This window comes from Peromyscus maniculatus, chromosome 12 (assembly GCF_049852395.1).
Source record: "Peromyscus maniculatus bairdii isolate BWxNUB_F1_BW_parent chromosome 12, HU_Pman_BW_mat_3.1, whole genome shotgun sequence".
NCBI classification, from domain to species: domain Eukaryota; kingdom Metazoa; phylum Chordata; class Mammalia; order Rodentia; family Cricetidae; genus Peromyscus; species Peromyscus maniculatus.
The window spans coordinates 22,369,905-22,389,579 of NC_134863.1; the positions used below are offsets into that span (position 1 = coordinate 22,369,905).

Here is a 19,675-nt window from a genome sequence, read left to right on the forward strand (position 1 = left end):
CAAAATGTCACGGTATCTCATTAAACTACAGAAACTAATACAGGACTTGAAAATCAGTGCTCACGCTCAAGCTATTTCACATTCGTGCCTGGGCCCTGCTAGAACAACATTCTCTCTGCTGTGCTCAAGAAAAGATGAACGCTGAGAAGCACATACAGACGGTAGCCAAGTCACTTCAGAGAGTCTTCAGGAGAAGAGAAACAGGCTACAAATCCACAGAGGCAGCGTGAGGCCTGCTTCCCGTTCCCGCCACTCACACAGGAATCACCGACTCTGAGACGAAGTGTTCGAAAGTCTTTTTTATTTGTATTGTCCGGGGACCACACCACTCCTGCCTGATGACTACAAAGTCACTATTGTCCTTTGCAGAATCGATAGGAAGCGTCAGGGTAGTGGCTCTTGACCCTGTAGGGTCACCGAATCTTTTGTGAGACCCCACTAGGCCTGTAATGAAAAGAGCTAAAATAAACCAAGAAGACTCTTTCTGCGATCCTCAGTGGTTATGTTCCTTGTTCTGTGGTACTGTTACTGTTGTGAGGAAATAACTGATAAAACCAACTGAAAGAGAGAAGAATTTATTTCCTCTCCACCACAGCAGGAAAGGCAAGGTCCTAAGACACAGCCGTGACAGCAGGAACACGAGACAGTTTGTTACACTGTGTCTCCAGTCAGGGAGCAGAAAAAGACTGAAGTGTGGTGCTCAGCTCTGTTTCTCCTCTTCCGTTTGTGTTACTCCTGGACCCCAGGGCAAGGGATGGGGCCACCTACATTCAAGGCGGATCTTCAATCCTTGGTTAAACCACTCTTACAGACATGCCCAAAGGAGTCCCTCCAACATGACGCTAGATCTGGTCACGCTGATCATGAGGAGTGACTTGACAACCAAACATGTCACTTTTAACCAAAACATTCCACCCCAGCTTCCTAAGGCTCATGGCCATCTCAGTACAAATTGCATTCATCTAACTTCCCAAGTCCCCTCAGACTTCCCAGTTCCAACACTCACTATTCAAAAGCCTACTTTCTCTCGTAGGACTCAACGCATGTCTTAACTCTGAGACATTATAAAATGAATAAACAAGTTAACTACTTCCAATATGTAATGAGACAAAGTATTCTCGCTCTAAAATGGAGAAATAGGGACCTAGCAAGGAAAAATCAGACCAAAATCCAGTTGGGGAAACATAAAATCCTGCAGCTACATGTACAATATTAAGGGCTCTTGGCATCTTTGGGGGTCTAGTGGCCTTGGGCAGCCCTGCTCCCCCAGTTCTCTTGGGTAGGCTCCACTTGGTCCCTGCAACTCTTTCCTACTGATGTACCAAGATCCTGGCATCCCCAACATCCTGGGGCTCCACTTTAATTTAGATTTCACCCATGAAAGGACCTCCTTGCACGGAACCCAACCTTGCCTCAGCGCTTTTCTGGAACCTCATAAGACTCTATGACCCCATATTCTTGGATTTTATGTGCCAACAAAATCAGCACCGTGTGGGCAATGCTGGCAAGCTCTGCTTCCAGCTCAAGATGTGGTCTGACCCTCTGCCACAGCTGGACCTCTGCTACCTTGGTGGCCGAGCTTAGGGAAACAAGACACTTCCCTTGAAGGTGGTTTTCAAGCAGGGAAGCCCTTCGAGGGTGCTCTCAGCTGTCTTTCTCCTTTCCACAGGCTGTGTGGAGCCTTTAATGGTGGGGTCTTCACCTACTGTCCCAGTACAAAGTGTCAGGACACCCCTTAACTGCGCCAATCTCTGTAACAATCACAGGGCTTTCTCCACACTCTGCTCATCCAGGACTTTAAATCTGCTACACTTCTCAGCAAACTCCACGTTTTTCATACCTTTCCATCTCACCGTCAACGTGAACTAGTGAGTGGGAGCCATGACCCAGCCTGGATGCTGCGCTGTCTTGAAATGTCCTCCTCCAACCCCGTCAGGCCACTGCTCTTTAAGTCGGTCTCACTCTCGGTCTCGGGACATGGGCACAGGACAATCAGGTGGCTTTCCAGAATACAATAGGAATGGCTTCTAGCTCAATCCCCAAGAGTCCTTGATTCCCTCTGAAATCTTATGACGGCCTTTAATGTCCACACTGAGATCAGTATTCTCAATGGTCCAGTACGTTCTGCTTTGTGTGGCTTCTCTAGCCTCAAGTTCTAAGTGTTCCCCTATCCCTCCTGCAAACCAGTCCTAAAGCCTACCGATCACATGATCAGGTTCCTCACTGCAACAGTCCCTGCTGTGGAATAATGCTTTTGTACACTGGTTTAATAAAAAGCTGATTGGCCAGTAGCCAGGCAGGAAGTATAGGCAGGATAAGCAGACAAGGAGAATTCTGGGAAGAGGAAGGCTAAGTCAGGAGACACCAGCCCTCTGTCCAGGGAGCAGCATGTAACAGCACACAGGCAAAGCCATGGAACACGTGGTGACCTATAGATTAACAGACATGGGCTGAGTTTAAGTGTAAGCGCTAGTCAGTAGTAAGCCTGAGCTAACGGCTGAGCAGTTTTAATTAATATAAGCCTCTGTGTGTTTACTTGGGTCTGAGGGACTATGGACCTGGTGGGACACAGAAAACCCTCCAGCTACCAGTCCCACTTCTAGTTTTCTGTCTTAGTGACTCTTCTCATCACTGTGACTAAGGTGACTTGGGGGAGGAAGGGTTTATTCTCTGCTCGTGGTGGGAAGCAGGATATGGCAATGAGTGGCTCCCCCTGGTGGCAGGGGTGTGAGGTGCAATTGTGTCAGAAAGCAGAGAAAGATGAATGCTAGTGCGCCATCTGCTTTTGTCTCTTTATTTAGTCCAGAACCTCACTCAGCCCGTGGGGTAGGAGCCCCGCACTCGGATGTGCCTTCCTTCCTTGGCTAAATCTAAAATGTCTTTACAGACTGCCCAGCAGAGTATCTCCTAGCTGACTCAAAATCCATTCGATTAACAACAAAAATTCACTATTACAATTTCCAGCAGGTAACAAACACTTGTATTTGTTTCATTTTTTCTACATCTTCTGCCCATGCTAAGCTGTGTCTATAGACCTTTCCTCTGTCTTCAGGCAATGGTTCTCTACTGGGTTATGCATTACAATCAAATGGTTAACATTTGAGGGCTAGGCATGACGGCACACACCTGAAATTCCAGCATTTGAGAGGCTGACACAGAAAGGCCATGAGTTCTAGGCCAGCCTGACCTGGCTGAGAGTGCAACACCAACTCAGACTTCTCAGAAATGGAATCACTGCCCATCATGTAGGAGCAGGACCTAAAAGCCAGCAGTGAGCAGAAGGCAGGATCAGAAAGCTCACAAGTGGAAGGCAGCCTCCATATACAGTGAGCACTGAGCTAGCCTGGACTATCTGAGACCCTGTCTGGAAGGAAGGGAAAAGGAAAAAGGAAAGGGAAGAGGAAGGTAGGGGGAGAGAAGGGGGAAGGATATGATAGGGAACGGTGAAGAGAAAGGACCAAAATCTACATTTACTAAAATCTCCAGGTAGCCAGTTTCTATGGCCACACTGAACTGAAGATTAGAACAACCAGGGGTGCTTTACAGAAAAACAGGAAAGAAAGAAAGACAGACAGACAGACAGACAGACAGACAGACAGACAGACAAACCAGCCACACACTTCTGGATTCCTAGTCCTTACTACCAGAGATTCGGACCTTAATTAGGCTGGTTTGCAGCCTGGCTCATACCTGACTTCACTGACAAGAGTTTACCAAGGCAGCTAAATTACTAGATGATGCCCACTAATGCAGAAAGCAGCCTCTTTGATGGGTTTCAGAGCCCCAGAATTAGACAAAAATTAAGAGGTTCACAAGCCACAGGTTCACAAGGCACACTTCCTCTATAAAGGGCTCTACATGAGTGTTTTAATCCTGAGATATGCACTGACTATCACAATTATTCAACCCTGCCATAAATGTAAAACTCAAAAAAAAAATGAATAAAGCTGTGTTCCAATAAAACTTGACCTGAAAAATCAATAAAAAAAAATAAAAGCAAGGAACTAGATTTGGCCTGTGAGCCATAGTGGGCTTCAAGAGTGACTTTCTAACTGACTGCTGGCTTCTCTGATGACACAGATCTAGAGTTGGGGCCGAGGCTTTGAAGGACCAACAAGTTCACAGGTGATGCTAGTGCTACTGATGTGGCTGGGCCGGGGACCACTATTTAGGAATCAGGATCTCTGATGGACACATAAACCCACAGAGACTGTGGCAGCATGCACAAGGTCAGCACAGGTCCAAGCCACATGGGGTCCCAGCACTACAAGGGGGAAGGAGACGTGAACTCTCATCCTTACCCAAGAAGCTAGCTCCAGCTGCTGGTGGCGCACGCCTTTAATCCCAGCACTTGGGAGGCAGGCAGATCTCTGTGAGTTCAAGGCCAGCCTGGTCTACAGAGCAAGCTCTAGCAGCCAGCGCTTGTTACAGAGAAACCCTGTCTTGAAAAACCAAAAAAAAAAAAAAAAAAGAATTTTGATATAGATGTAATCAATAAATGAAGACCAATTTACTACATACATACAAATGTCACACATTAGATGTTTAAAACTGTGATAGACAGTTTTATAGACAGAAGCTACCAACAATTCTCCCATGCCCATGCCTGCAGAAGCATGTCACTGTACAACCAAGAGTTAGACTTTATTCTCTTATCTTGAACTTGGCCTGACTGTGAATCTTGCTTTGATCAGAAGATTGCAGCAGAAGGGGAAGCAATGTGACTTCTAGACCTTGGTTTTAAGAAATAAGAGGTGGAGGCTGGAGAGATGGCTCAGCGGTTAAGAGCATTGGCTGCTCTTCCAGAGGTCCTGAGTTCAATTCCCAGCAACCACATTGTGGCTCACAACCATCTATAATGAGATCAGATTCCTTCTTCTGATTTACATGAAGACAGAGCACTCATATACATAAAATGAATAAATAAATCTTTTTTTTTTAAAGAAGAGGTGTAGACACCGAGCCAATGCCAGCCAGTCTTCATACCAGACATGTCGACTCCTCTAGCCACAGACAAGCCAACAGCAGAACCAAGAGCAGAAGCTAGCTGCCACTTCCCATCCCACCCCAGAAGCAAGAGTGTGTATTTCTAGGGAGCCCAGTATGGGGAGTGCTGGTCAAATGCCCTCAGACACTGTCAGCCACACAAGACATCGATGGTTATGTTTTGTAAAAACCTTAAGAGCTGAAAACCACTTGATAGAGTTGGGGTTTCCGGCTGTGAGCTCTATTTTGATGTTGTTATGACTTCCTCTGCTAACAGAGTTAAGAGAGGAAGTTTTCCTTTGCAAAGCTATATTCCTTCATCCCTCCATGTTTCCATTTTGAATTTCTTTAGTCACAGCTCACGACCACCGCTTGTTGTTATTTCTCCCACTTTCTCTAGCAGTGGCAGCGCACACAGCTGACTCCCCGGCAACATTACCCGTGCTGGATAATTAATTCTATTGGAGGAAATGGATCTTTACGTCAGCTGTTACTTCTCGGTATTTTCACCTGGCTTGGGATGAGAGCTAACCCAAGCATTCCCTCATAAAATCTTGTTCTTTCTTGTTTTCAGTTATTGAAAAAGTTACATAAGCAAATGAAACTAAATACATATATTAAATCTTCTTAGGAGGAGTAGAGTTTATATCTCAAAATCTTCTTTGAAAATTCCACTTTCTAATCATACATGCAAACAACACTTGACTGACTAAAGTAAACTAATATTTTGTTTTCTTTACTAAATAATTTTTTATATTTCAATATAATTTATTTAAAACATCTCAACATAGAATTGTATGCACATACATACAAACACTATTACCACCTTCTGGGTGTATGGCATGCACTATTGCATTTCATAATTCATTTCATACGACCTGCTAAGCAGGTCTATCTGCACCACACTGAACAACTTTTCATTAATTATACCCAGAAGACGAATACAGTAGTTCAAAATTATCTCCTTCAACCTGAATCTTTTTGTCTCAAAAAGATATTAAATAAATCAATGGTGACAAAAACTTCAACTCCAAGTGACTATTTCATACCAAAAAGATATACAGGTGAAAAGATACATCTATATAGATATGCATGCTCTAAGCTTCTGCAACGTAAGACAAGAAACAACGTTCTTCCGTGAGACGGGAGACCACAGCACACCGAGCACACTGGAGACCACACACAACAGCACACTGGAGACAACACACAACAGCACACTAGAGACCACACACAACAGCACACTGTATACAACACACAACAGCACACTGGAGACCACACACAACAGCACACTGGAGACCACACACAACAGCACACTGTATACAACACACAACAGCACACTGGAGACCACACACAACAGCACACTGTATACAACACACAACAGCACACTGGAGACAACACACAACAGCACACTGGATACCACAGCACACCGAGCACACTGGAGACCACATACAACAGCACACTGGAGACAACACACAACAGCACACTGGAGACAACACACAACAGCACACTGGAGACCACACACAACAGCACACTGTATACAACACACAACAGCACACTGGAGACCACACACAACAGCACACTGGAAACAACACACAACAGCACACTGGAGACAACACACAACAGCACACTAGAGACCACACACAACAGCACACTGTATACTACACACAACAGCACACTGGAGACCACACACAACAGCACACTGGAGACCACACACAACAGCACACTGGAGACAACACACAACAGCACACTGGAGACAACACACAACAGCACACTGGATACCACAGCACACCGAGCACACTGGAGACCACATACAACAGCACACTGGAGACAACACACAACAGCACACTGGAGACAACACACAACAGCACACTGGAGACAACACACAACAGCACACTGGAGACCACACACAACAGCACACTGTATACTACACACAACAGCACACTGGAGACCACACACAACAGCACACTGGAGACCACACACAACAGCACACTGGAGACAACACACAACAGCACACTGGAGACAACACACAACAGCACACTAGAGACCACACACAACAGCACACTGTATACTACACACAACAGCACACTGGAGACCACACACAACAGCACACTGGAGACCACACACAACAGCACACTGGAGACAACACACAACAGCACACTGGAGACAACACACAACAGCACACTGGATACCACAGCACACCGAGCACACTGGAGACCACATACAACAGCACACTGGAGACAACACACAACAGCACACTGGAGACAACACACAACAGCACACTGGAGACAACACACAACAGCACACTGGAGACCACACACAACAGCACACTGTATACTACACACAACAGCACACTGGAGACCACACACAACAGCACACTGGAGACCACACACAACAGCACACTGGAGACAACACACAACAGCACACTGGAGACCACACACAACAGCACACTGGAAACAACACACAACAGCACACTGGAGACAACACACAACAGCACACGAGAGACCACACACAACAGCACACTGTATACTACACACAACAGCACACTGGAGACCACACACAACAGCACACTGGAGACCACACACAACAACACACTGTATACCACACACAACAGCACACTGTATACCACACACAACAGCACACGGAGACCACACACAACAACACACTGTATACCACACACAACAGCACACTGGAGACAACACACAACAGCACACTGGAGACCACAGCACACTGAACACACTGGAGACAACACACAATAGCACACTGGAGACCACAGCACACTGGAGACAACACACAACAGCACACTGGAGACCACATACAACAGCACACTGGAGACAACACACAACAGCACACTGGAGACAACACACAACAGCACACTGGAGACCACAGCACACTGAACACACTGGAGACAACACACAATAGCACACTGGAGACCACACACAACAGCACACTGTATACTACACACAACAGCACACTGGAGACCACACCACAACAAGCAACTACTTCCGTGATACCAGAGAGGCGCTAAAGCCAAACTACCTCCTAGGCCTGCAGAAATCAGATTATGGAACTGGACTACTATGTCAGGATGGGGTCAGGGGCGATGAGACGGCTCAGTGGTTAGAGCACTGGCTGCCTCTCGAAGGACTCAGTTTGATCCCCAGCACCCACACAGTGGTTCACAACCATCTGTAGCTCCAGTTCCAGGGTGTCTGATGCCTTCTTCTGACCTCTGCAGGTACCAGGCATGCACATACATGTAGGCAAAACACTCATTCACATAAAATACAAATAGAAATAAAACATCTTTTTTTTAAGGCAGAGAGATGCATGTGCCAATTTTTGAAATGGCTAGCTACAACTAAAAAAAAAAAAAAAACCCCACTGATCTATAACTTCAGCCACAATAAGATTAACCCAACCCCCCTCCAAAAAAAAAAACTACAGAGAACTCAAAGTGGAGAAATAACAACTTTAATGGGTATTCTTTTCTGAGATGAAGTTTATGACGGGAGAGCATCATTTTTCTCCTCCAGTGGTATAGCCATTGGCAAACTGCACATGCTCCAGCAAACAACCATGGCTCATACAAGCAATGCTCACTAAACTCACATTACTAGAATTGAAAATGAAGAAAGCGAATTCACTCTGTCCTCCCCACCACAGACACATACAGTGTTTTTATTTCTACCCCAGTATAAAGCCCAATCAAGTCATCAAATTAGTCATCTCATAAAGACTGCCACTCAAGAGTGCCCACAGTCACGGCATCATCTACGTAATGATACTTACTGTGTGAAAATTTATCATTTCTTGAAGACTGTCAGAAAACTTGGTCAAACTTGTCTGTAAGGAAGAAACCAAAGGGAAATCAAGTCACTTAAGAGCTACTAAAATTAGTCATAAAAATATTTCTTGGCATTTCTGACAGAAGAATTGAATTATCCTGTAAACAATAACATTTACTTCCAAGGACAATCTCAATGGCTCACTGACATGGTCTGCAGAGGTCATGTCTACCACAAGTCTACCTGTGGGAACATGTTAAGGCCAAGAAAAATCAAAGAATTGGTACTGCCCCATCTACAACATGTCTGAAAGCATCAATAGTGCACCCCTGTAAGCAACTATCCAAATATCCAAAAATACCTGTTTCTTCACAATTTAGTTTTCATCATGAAAGAAGCATCAGCAGCACTAGAGTACAGTGAGAAATACAAGCTAAGTCGGGACCGTAGGCCGGGCAGAAACCACAGCTCCAAGCGCACAGCTCGGTCCTGTTCTGAGGAGACTAATGTTCCACTCACCACACTATCAACTGCTGGTCTCTGCTCCTGACCACTGGCTGCGTCAGCTCGCCTATCTGAATGCAAACCTGAATCCTGTGAAGCAAGGTTAGGGCAGTGATGCTCCATATGCACACAACAAATCAAACTGTAATATACAACTACCTCAAAAAACAGAATTGGGGAGCATGGCTCCAAGGAATGGCAGCCCTGCTCTGGTCAAGTTCACTAGAACCATCAGTAGGTAGGTGGATGCACAATCATACAACGTTCTGTCACACCCATCAGTGTACCTGTGATTTTAGTGATACCAACCTCAACCACCGCGTCATTACTAGAATACTGTGCCAGGTCTCGGATCCCATTCATGAACTGTTTATTTGCCACACAAAAGGCTTTGCCGGTATCGATCATTGCGATACAAAGCTTCACGAGCTGCAAAGGAAGAGAGACAGAGTCAGGAGGGAAAATGACTGCAGACGTGCCTTAGTCAACCAAGTGCTAGCACTTACTACGTGAGTTAGCCTACTCACTAGAAATCCCACTTCACCAAGAACTAGGAAGTGTTGAAAGAATTTTCCTTTGCCTCAGATGGTCAATTCACACGAAGAGTTGTACCAAAAAAATAAATAAATAAATAAAAAATAAAAAAAAAGATCAACCTTTTAGGCCCCAGATACCATGTGATAACAACATGCCATCTCTTCTTATCAAGTCAAATTCAAATCCGTAATATTTAAGCCCATAGTATTTATTAAATCCTCCTAGAAGAGGGCTGGGGGATGGAGCTCAGTGGTAGAGCACTTGCCTCACAGGTGAAAAGCCCTGAGTTCAGTTCCTAGTGCGTGCGCACGCACGTACGCGCACACACGCACACACACACACAGAATGCCCTAGAAGAAAGAGAAGGGTAAGCGGGCAGCCGTGTGATGACGATGTAACTAAAGTGTCTATCTGTGGTACACTGGAGTAAAGGTACATAAACCGGTACTGTAAGTTAGTCAGTCACACTGCTCAGTATCACCCCATCAGAGCCGATGTATGAAAGGATTAATCAGCCTCTACTGGAAACTACTAGAAAAAGTAGTATTCCTCCTCCAATGCTTGTGTTAGGTAGGCATTGATCACAGCCTCAAGACTGAGTCTGCACCAGCCTCTCCCTGCTCCCTCCCTCCCTCCCTCATTATGTCTCCATTGTAACTCATCCACGTGACATATGAGTGTGATAGGTGCCCACAATATAATAAAAACACAGAAAAGGCCAGCGTTAGGAGTGCAGCTTAGCTGTAGAGGTCGCCTCGCATGCCACAGGCTCAAATTCAACCCCTGGCACCACAAACAAAGACAGTCCTACAAAAGGCGATAAATTAATAGCATCCAAAACAGATTAAGAAAAAAATAAGATTTTCAAAAGTACTAACGTTTCAATAAAATACATGTATATTCTTTTGCATGCTTAGAAGGTATCTGTAAGAACTCGTAAGGAACTAGGTCAGAGTATTCCTCTAGCACAGGGATCAGACGGTAAGCAACTTTCACTCAGGACACTTCTTTAGTCTTTGAATTTTGTTCCGTGCAGGTAATGTTACTCAACAAATTAAATATCAAAATTAATTAAGATAAAAGGAAAGGGTAATTAATAGTATAGCATGATTAAAACAGGATCTTCAGCTCAATCCATTTAAATTCAAATCCTAATGCCATCTCAGTGGGTCTAGGTGACCTTAGCCTTAAACTACTCAGCAGAGCGGCCTCCCTGTCAGCAAGCTTCCTGACTGCTGCTTGCCTCTGTTTCGCTTTATAAGAAACAAAGAGAAGCAAAGAAGGGAGAGGAGCCAGGCGTGGAGGGTTCGCACAGAAAGAGACCCTTTTATTACTGCAAAGGGACAGGTTGTTTCTAGATTAGGAGGAAGAAAGAGACACATTCGCACCAAGCAGAATGAAGGGCATGTGTCAGTCTCAGCAGCCGGCCACGCAGGGCCACAGCGGAGGCCACAGCGGAGGCCACAGGAGGCCTGCGATCTGCAGGGAACATACGGCAGCTGGCAATCAAGAATCAGTAGCCTTCCCAAACAGACTACACTTCCTTTAGAGGCCAGGTATGGGGCAGACGACATCATTAAGCTTCAGAAAAGGGGAAGTCCACCAGGCACGATGGTGCCTACAGCACTAGCCCCCAGAGGCTGAGGCAGGAGAATCATTACAATGGGAGTTCAAAACCAGCCTAGACAACAAAATGACATGCTGCCTCAAAAATCAAAAAGTATAAACATACATTTGGGGGGTGGGGAGATGTTTTGAGACAGGGTTTCTTTGTGTAGCCCTAGCTGTCCTGGTCCTGGAACTCGCTCTGTAGAGCAGGCTGGCCTCAAACTCTAAGATCCACCTTCCTCTGCCTCCCCAGTGCTGGGATTAAAGGTGTGCACCGCCTGGCAACATACATTACTTTAAGTGAAAGCAGCCAGTCTTAGGCGGCTAAATGACTCACGATTCCATTTATAAGAAATATCCGGTATCTGAATCACAGTTATTCTGATCTGAAGAACTTTATGTTCAAGGTATTAATGAAATAGCCTGATGCAGATCAGTGGGGGCATATGCCTTTAAACCCAGCACTCAGGAGACAGAGGCAGGTGAATCTCAGTGAGTTCGAGACCAACCTGGTCTACAGAGTGAGTTCCAAGAGAGCCAGGGCTACATAGTGTGACCCTATCTGGGAAAACAGACACACACACACACACACACACACACACACACACACACACACACACACACACACACACACACACACACACAATAGCCTGAATTGTTGGTGGAGTTTTTCATCAGTATGTCTAAAAGCATATATCTAAGGACGATGATCATAAACTTCTGTTTCTGGGGTAGCAACTCTTCAGTTAGCTATAGATTGCCTTTATTCTGATATATTTGAAGAGGTCCTGAAATACAAGTACACAGCACAGATTTCCACAAAAAGGAGGATGTTGATAATGTCACTGGGTCAGATTCTTGGTACCCAGTTTTTGGATGAACTCCGTCCTCAGAAGTGTGTTATGTCTAGGATGAAGACAAAAAAAAAAAGCAGTGAGGAGAATCCAAAGATCTGGGGTCCCCTCGAGCCTTAGCATTTACTGATGAGGTGAGTGAGGTGAAAAGACAGTCAGACTCCAGGCTAGACAGCAGCTGCCAGTGACTTCTCCGGGGTATGGGATGTATGGTCCCCATCGGGAGCAAACTGCCTGCCAGGCACATGGTACGACTTTTCCTAACAAAGGCAGACGGAGAAGTCTGCAAATTCCATTCGGTGGATCGGCCATTTGTTTGTGAAATGTATACAAAAGGTTCCGCTACCCAGGCCCACCTAAAAGAACATCAAAACGTCTACACAGGGACTAAGCCATATAGCTGTGAGGTGAATAGAAAGTCATTCATCTGTGTCCCTGACTCAGAGGAACCCAAAAGGGTTCACCGCGATGAAAGACCGTTTGCATACCACATCTGTGACAGAGCCTTCAAACACGAATCTCACCTCGCAGACCATGACAGGAGACACAGACCAACGGTGCCATCCAGAGAGAGCCGAACAGCTGCTGGAAGCAGCAATGGCCCCAGAAGCAGAGCAGCAGCTGGCGACAATCACCTGTGGCTGTGACGGGTCAGGGACACTGTGCAGGGAGCAGGACACTGAGGCTGTAGAGACTGTGGTCAGGGAACACCTGTGGCCGCCTCCGTGGCAACTTAAGAAGGAGTGCTGTGCTGGCCGCACCTACGGCAGTGTTCGGGTCAGGTGTTCTTAAAACTTCCCAGGGCAATTCCGTACTAAGTTCTCACCAAACAGGCCCAGGACCTTCCAGGGCCTCCCAGGGCCCAGCATTAATAGCCCTCTTGCTCCTCTTCCTGATGGCTTTTACCTGAAAACTCCTGTGTCCAGCCCACAGCAAGCAACCTGTCTCATCCCTAATTCCTCTGCGCTTCCCAGGCATGTGAGTGCGTCACAGGGTGACTGAACAAGGTGTTTCCTAATCTTCTCAATGTTTATGACTTAACAGTCAGAACAGCGTTTTGATAACCAGAGAAAAGTACTTCGTATAGAAGCAGAAAACGCTGGGTAACAACCAAGAACACTGCCCAAGGTTGGAGACGCAGGATGCTGTTGGTTTTATGTTTGGTTCGCTGATTTCTTTTCTACACCGCAGTTTTTCACTGTTTCTGAGAACAGATGGCAGTTGCTTTGCTGGAATGGCTCTTCCTCCTCATTGCGATCAGCCCTGAACCCACCTCACAGGCTGTAGGTCACTTGTACCGTAGGGCTGGTTAGAGGGACCAGGATGCTGGTGGGTTAGGGCTGTAGGCCACTGGTACCGCAGGGCTGGTTAGAGGGACCAGGATGCTGGTGGGTAGGACTGAGTTCTGCAAGTCTTCACTTGTGCGGTGTTACCATTCCCCACCGGCAGGTGTCGGTGGGGTGGACCAGAGGGAGGGGAAGGAGGGGACGAGACAGGGCTCTCAGTCTCAGACACAAGGGGTTTCCAGATGCAAAAATCCAAAGATTTTCTATGTCAAAAATCTTACTGATTCCAAAATTGGTTTGTATTTAAGATCAAAATTAGGATAAGAAACAGAAATGTGGGCGCTGGAGAGATGGCTCAGTGGTTAAGGGCACTGGCTGCTCTTCCAGTGGTCCTGAGTTTAATTCCCAGAAACCACATGGTGACTCACAATCATCCACCATCCGTACTGAGATCTGGTGCCCTCTTCTGGAGGGCAGGGATACATGCAGGCAGAACACTGTATACATAATAAATAAATAAATCTTTATTTAAAAAAAAAAAAGAAACAGAAATGTGTGGGCAGACGCGCCTGCAGTTTATAGACCCACAAGTTTTGGGGATGCTCCACACCATACAATTCACTCACACAGAAGGTGCAATGCATTTACTTAAATCACCAAAAATCCTGTAGGTGTATAAACAGCAGTGCTGGTCTTAATGATTCCAGGGAAAAGACAGCTGTGGTTTTTTTGGGGGGGAGGGGGGTGTACTGAACTAAATACTTTTCATCGACTTTTAATTAATATTAAAGGCTGCTGGGTCAAATGTTTATGTGACATGTTTATATTTCGCTGCTGTTTATAGTTTTATATAGAAGTTGGTTGCCTTTTTGTAGTCAAAAATTAGTAATAAATTTTGTTTCGGATGTGGCTGTACCAATGGTTCTTTTAACCATTTTCTTAGGAATCTATTGAAATGTCAACAACTGTTTGAACTGTATTCTGTAAGGACTAGTGAACTCTGTAGGTACTAGTGAGTTATTTTAGGGTTTACACACTTGTAGAAAATGCCAACTTTAACATTCTCATTTGGTTCTTAAGAGTTCTCTTTTTAAAAAATATATTAATTTCATTTTATTAAAAGAATCTACGCCAGCTGGGCAATTTTGGCTCATGTCTTTAATCCTAGCACTTGGGAGGCAGAGGCAGAGGCAGCTAGATCTCTCTGAGTTTGAGGCCATCCTGATCTACAGAGTGAGTTCCAGGGCAGCCAGGGCTACACAGAGAAACCCTGTCTTGGGGGGGAAAAAAAGCAGGATAGAAGACCAGAGGCACAGGGGCCTAAGACAGAGTGGTACTGAGGCTGAGAACTAACGAGATGGAGACATCAGACGGTGGGTTATCACCACTCTGCAGCCGAGACAGAGACTATGGCCACAGACATATGTGACAGAATCAGCACAAAGTCACCATCACAGGAGAATGGACGCTGGCAGCCAGAACCACACTGTAGCTGCCCAGGATGAAGGCTGACTTGGTGATGTTGAAAGAAAGGGCAGAGATTTGCCTATTAAATGGCAGTGATGGATAAAAATATAATTAAGTAATGAAAAGCTAAGAAGAGTTTTTACCTAAGCATAAATATCAACTTGGTCTAAAATGTCAGGCTGGGAGCCTAACTCATTCATCCAACAAGTTTTCGCTAAAGGATTACCGTGCCATAGGCATTTGCCAGTTGATAGAAGCACAAACAACTCATTGCCTAGTGAGTAAGTAATCTCTCTCTCCTCTCACTCTCCCATGTTTAACTGAGGATAAATCCAACTTTGCAGCACAGTACTGAAGATCAGAAATGGGTAAACACAGGGGTGGGCGCCCAGTCAGGGCCAGGCCAGAAGAGTGTCTTTTGTTTGTTTGCTGTTAAGACTGCCCACATCGCCCGGGAGCTGTCTGCTGTGGCTATCATTGTTTACTTAGAATTCACCACGTTGGGGCTGGAGGGATGGCACAGCAGGTAAGAGCACTGGCTGCTCTTCCAGAGGACCCGAGTTCAATTCCCAGCACCCACATGGCAGCTGTCACTCCAGGTCCAGGGGATACTCCATGGGCACTAGGCACACAAATGGCACACAGACAAACATGCTGTTAAAACATCCACACACTCAAGAAAGAAAATAAAAAGAAACAGCATGCACCAGGCATGCCCACGAACCAGGCTAAGCACTTTACCTATGATAAACTAGCTCATATCATTCTTACAATACCTGTGGGAGAGACAAATACTCTTACACTCCCTGGTTTGAAAAATAAGAAACCAAGGCCTAGAAAGCTGAGGAGTTTGCCCAAAACTATGTAACTTACATGATAGAGCCACGTGCAAAACTAGGCATCTCCAGACTCTGTGCAAGCTCAAGGCTCTGCTACAAAATAAAAATTATAACACTGTAGTAGTTTAAGTGAAAGTGCATTCAAGAAATGATGCAATGCAAGAGAAATAAAACAAAGTTCAGTGGAAACTGAGCTGAGGTTTAAAGGGGTCTACGTCACCAACAGGGACCAAGCACACCAAAGAAAAGATGCGGTAGACATGAAGAGCAGATCTGGACGGCAACTGTGAGGCACTGTGATGCTGCCCACACCAGAACACCATGCAGAACGGGTAACTGGACCATGAACACCGCCACTCTGGAGCACTATTCACAAGACAGAACTCGACTACTGTAGGATACAATATATGCAAAATAAACATGAACTAGGGAGCCATGGAGCAAGTTCAGTTTGTCACTGGTATGATTTACAACGCTGCCATAAGCAGAACTTTTCCTGCACAATGTTGTGAAATCTGTGAACAGAACACCACCTCTGTAAGTTCTTCTTCCAAAATCACCGTCCCTTGTGCCTCGTGATCTACTCTGTAACACCCAGAGCCCCAAGAACACAACAGCTTAAGAATCTGGACAGGTATACTTATTTCATGAGTCAAGATCTTAACCAAGAGAAACAGAAAATAACTATGGCTCATTGAGAAGAAAGTCAAGGGGCAGGGAGCAACATTTTAAACACTGCTACATTTCCACACTCTCTGAGTCCCCTTTGGTTAAAAAAGACTCTCGAATTCCAGTGTTTTGATCATTTAAGATTCGAAGGTTCTTTGGTTTAAGATTGACTGAATCAGGATCTGCACCACCCAAACAAAAGATGCCTAGGTGATGCCTATGTACCATAAGGTCTGAAAAGACTGCTTTTCACAGCAATACAGTTTAACTGTACAATAGGAAATCATTGTCGGGATAGGTATATAACCTATGCATACGCCTGTATCTAGGAACCTGGAGAGATGTCACCGAACAGCAGTTATGAAGGAAAGTCTGAACAGATGGGTCAAAGGCCATGTATTTCTCACTGGAACGCTTCTGCCTGGTACGAAGCAGATAATACTTCATGGATACACATCCAAAAACCATTGTCAGTAACAACAGAGAAGATGGGAATCAGCCTAGGTTTACTCTTACATTAAAATATAACTATATAACCATTAAGTATTTTAAGCATTCTAGAATTAGGTTAAAAATGGAATGAACACTTTAAATTGTATTTGTATTTGAACCGAGCACACCAAAACTTACGACAAGGATCATCAGGTTATCCATAAAATCCATTAAGTATCAAAAATGATACATGAGGTCTTTTGATGGAGAGGACAGAAACAGACTTCCAACAATGTAAAGGAGGCTCTGTGACTTCTGGAGTCTGATGTGGACACAAGCCCTTGTTCTGACAGTTATCTGAACAAGCAAGCTACTGTACGTCCCTGGCTTCATCCCCTCGGGTGTCAAATGGGGTGAGAGCACCTGCTCACACTAAGACCCCGACTAAGCCAACTCCTACTGTGGGCACTAAACGTTCATTATGGAAAATAAGAATTATATGTTTCAAAGCTTACCTTATCGAGTTTTAGTTCCAGCTCTGCCACATCTCCCTCTACTTCTTCCAAGGCAGCCCTAGGAGAATTAAATATAAAGTAGGTTAGTTTATTTCTTTAAAGGCATACTTTACTCTTGAAAAATAACTTTTCATTCTAAGTGAAGACATAGATATGAATAGTTAAAAATTATCCTTTATGTAAATGTGATGATCATGCAATGGCACCGATAATAGTTTAAACCAATAGGAGAATACAATAGGCTAACGTATTTTAACATTTATTTTCAATTACATGTAGTTACAGGTGTCTGGTGTGGTATGCGCACAAATACACAAGTGCCCAAACAGGCCAGAGGTTATCAGATCCCCAGAAGCTGGAGTTAAGACAGTTGAGGTTTCTGATGCCGTGTGGGGAACCGAACCTGGGTCCTCCAGAAGAGGAGCAAGTGGTCTTCACGCCAAGCCATCTTGCCATCCCCAGGCCAGTTCACTTTTAATCACTAATATGATTCAAATTAATAACAGTAATCTGAATGGTTTTGTGTGTTTTTAAAAATGAACTAAGAGAACGTAAGCAAGATAACAGAAAACACAGAAAGGACACTAATCAAATAAAATCATCCAAAAGCCTACTTGCAAAAAAAGAGCAAAACATTTTAACAGTTGAACTTCAACTGACTCTGACTTGTAGACAGCGAAGTACGTGAAACCAAAGAGCAAGCACTACCAATCACAGAGGCTTCTACTGTGAGAAATAACTCATAACGTCAATTTTCCTCTGTCAGTGTGGTCTTAATACAGAAAACTCAGCCGAGGTCAGGTCGTACAAAAAGAAGAAAGTAAAGAGAAAGGCAGCTGCTTTCGATGACAGAGAGAGAGCGACTGAGACCACCACAAGCCACACTCCAAAACTGGAAATGTTTGAAGTTAGACAGCTGCCATTAAAATGCTGTAAGGGTAAGAGTTTACACTAAAAGTGGTGTGTAATAGAACATAAGTCCCACATGCTCTCTGTGTGTGTGCCTGCAATGGAGCCCAGGCCCTCAGGCCTGCCAAGCAGACATTCTTCCACAGAGCTCCAACCATAGCCCCAGGCCATCTCATGGATCCACGTGATGTCCTAGCCATTCTCCAACAGTTATTTTAGGAACTAACCAAAATTTGTTTTAACTGGATAGTAATGGGAGACTACCTTCCTATTCTCAAGCAATGAACTAAACAAAATCAGCCAGGATATTAATCCCTATTTCCTATTTCCATAGCTACCCTGGGTGACCTTTGAACAAATACCTTATCAGCTCCATCTAAGGACATACAATTTTAAAGCTTTTAAATCTCCAAAATTAAAAAAAAAAAACTGCAAGTTATTCAGCAAGCATGTGCCATTATAAATGAGATCTTCTTGCATATGCTTCAAGAACACAGGAGGCGGCATACCCACAGCACAGAAACCAGAATACTTCTTCCTGGCCGACAAGCTGGCCACTATCTTCAAGTGTTCAAACTACACATTGTTCCGTCAGCCTGGAAAATATAATCCTCCTCCTTCACCTATACATCATTTAAACTCACTTCACACCTGAGAGCAAATAAATATATCTCTATAAGAATGTTGTAATTGACTGAAAACTAAGATGCCCAATAATCAGGAAAATCTAGATAAATAATGGTGTCTTCTTTTTAAGTAAGGTAGCAAGTTCCTAGATGAGGCTGCAATGCATGCCGGGAATCCCAGGACTCAGGAAGCTGAGGTGGGAGGACAGCTTGAGCCTAGGAGTTCTAAGACAGCGTGGGCAACACCCTCACCTCAAAATAAACGAAGTTCATCTTACTGAAAGGGAAATATGTACATGAGATTAAATTATTTCACGGAGGCAGAAGAAAGTTACAGAATTAGGATAATGTAATTCCCCCCAAAAAACTGTTGAGACACATAAAAAATTATCTGTAAGCAGATTTACCAATCTGAACTATAATGCAGAAGAACCAGGATTGGAGAACAGGAATTGTAAAGAGGGTTTTGCATTCTAGGTATAACCCTGGATTAGTTCAGCATTTTCTTTTCTTTTCTTTTTTTTTTTTAAGATTTATTTTTTTATTATGTATACTACAATGTTCTGTATGCATGTATCCCCGCAGGCCAGAAGAGGGAGCCAGATCTCACTACAGATGATTCTGAGCCACCATGTGGGTGCTGGGAATTGAACTCAGG

At 44.6% G+C, this 19,675-nt stretch overlaps 1 protein-coding gene across 4 annotated transcripts in view; it reads right to left on the bottom strand.

The window, feature by feature from the left end:
- The window catches only part of Acap2 (ArfGAP with coiled-coil, ankyrin repeat and PH domains 2), a 118,857-nt gene that overhangs the window by 56,828 nt on the left and 42,354 nt on the right, over nucleotides 1-19,675 (bottom strand). For all 4 annotated transcript variants that reach the window (XM_006974485.4, XM_015993316.3, XM_006974484.4 and 1 more), the window contains exons 2-4: nucleotides 17,483-17,540; nucleotides 9,585-9,704; nucleotides 8,776-8,829 (exon numbers count right to left, since the gene is read on the bottom strand). In XM_006974485.4, coding sequence (XP_006974547.1) covers nucleotides 8,776-8,829; nucleotides 9,585-9,704; nucleotides 17,483-17,540 — 232 coding nt within the window. The remainder of the gene's footprint in view (nucleotides 1-8,775; nucleotides 8,830-9,584; nucleotides 9,705-17,482; nucleotides 17,541-19,675) is intronic.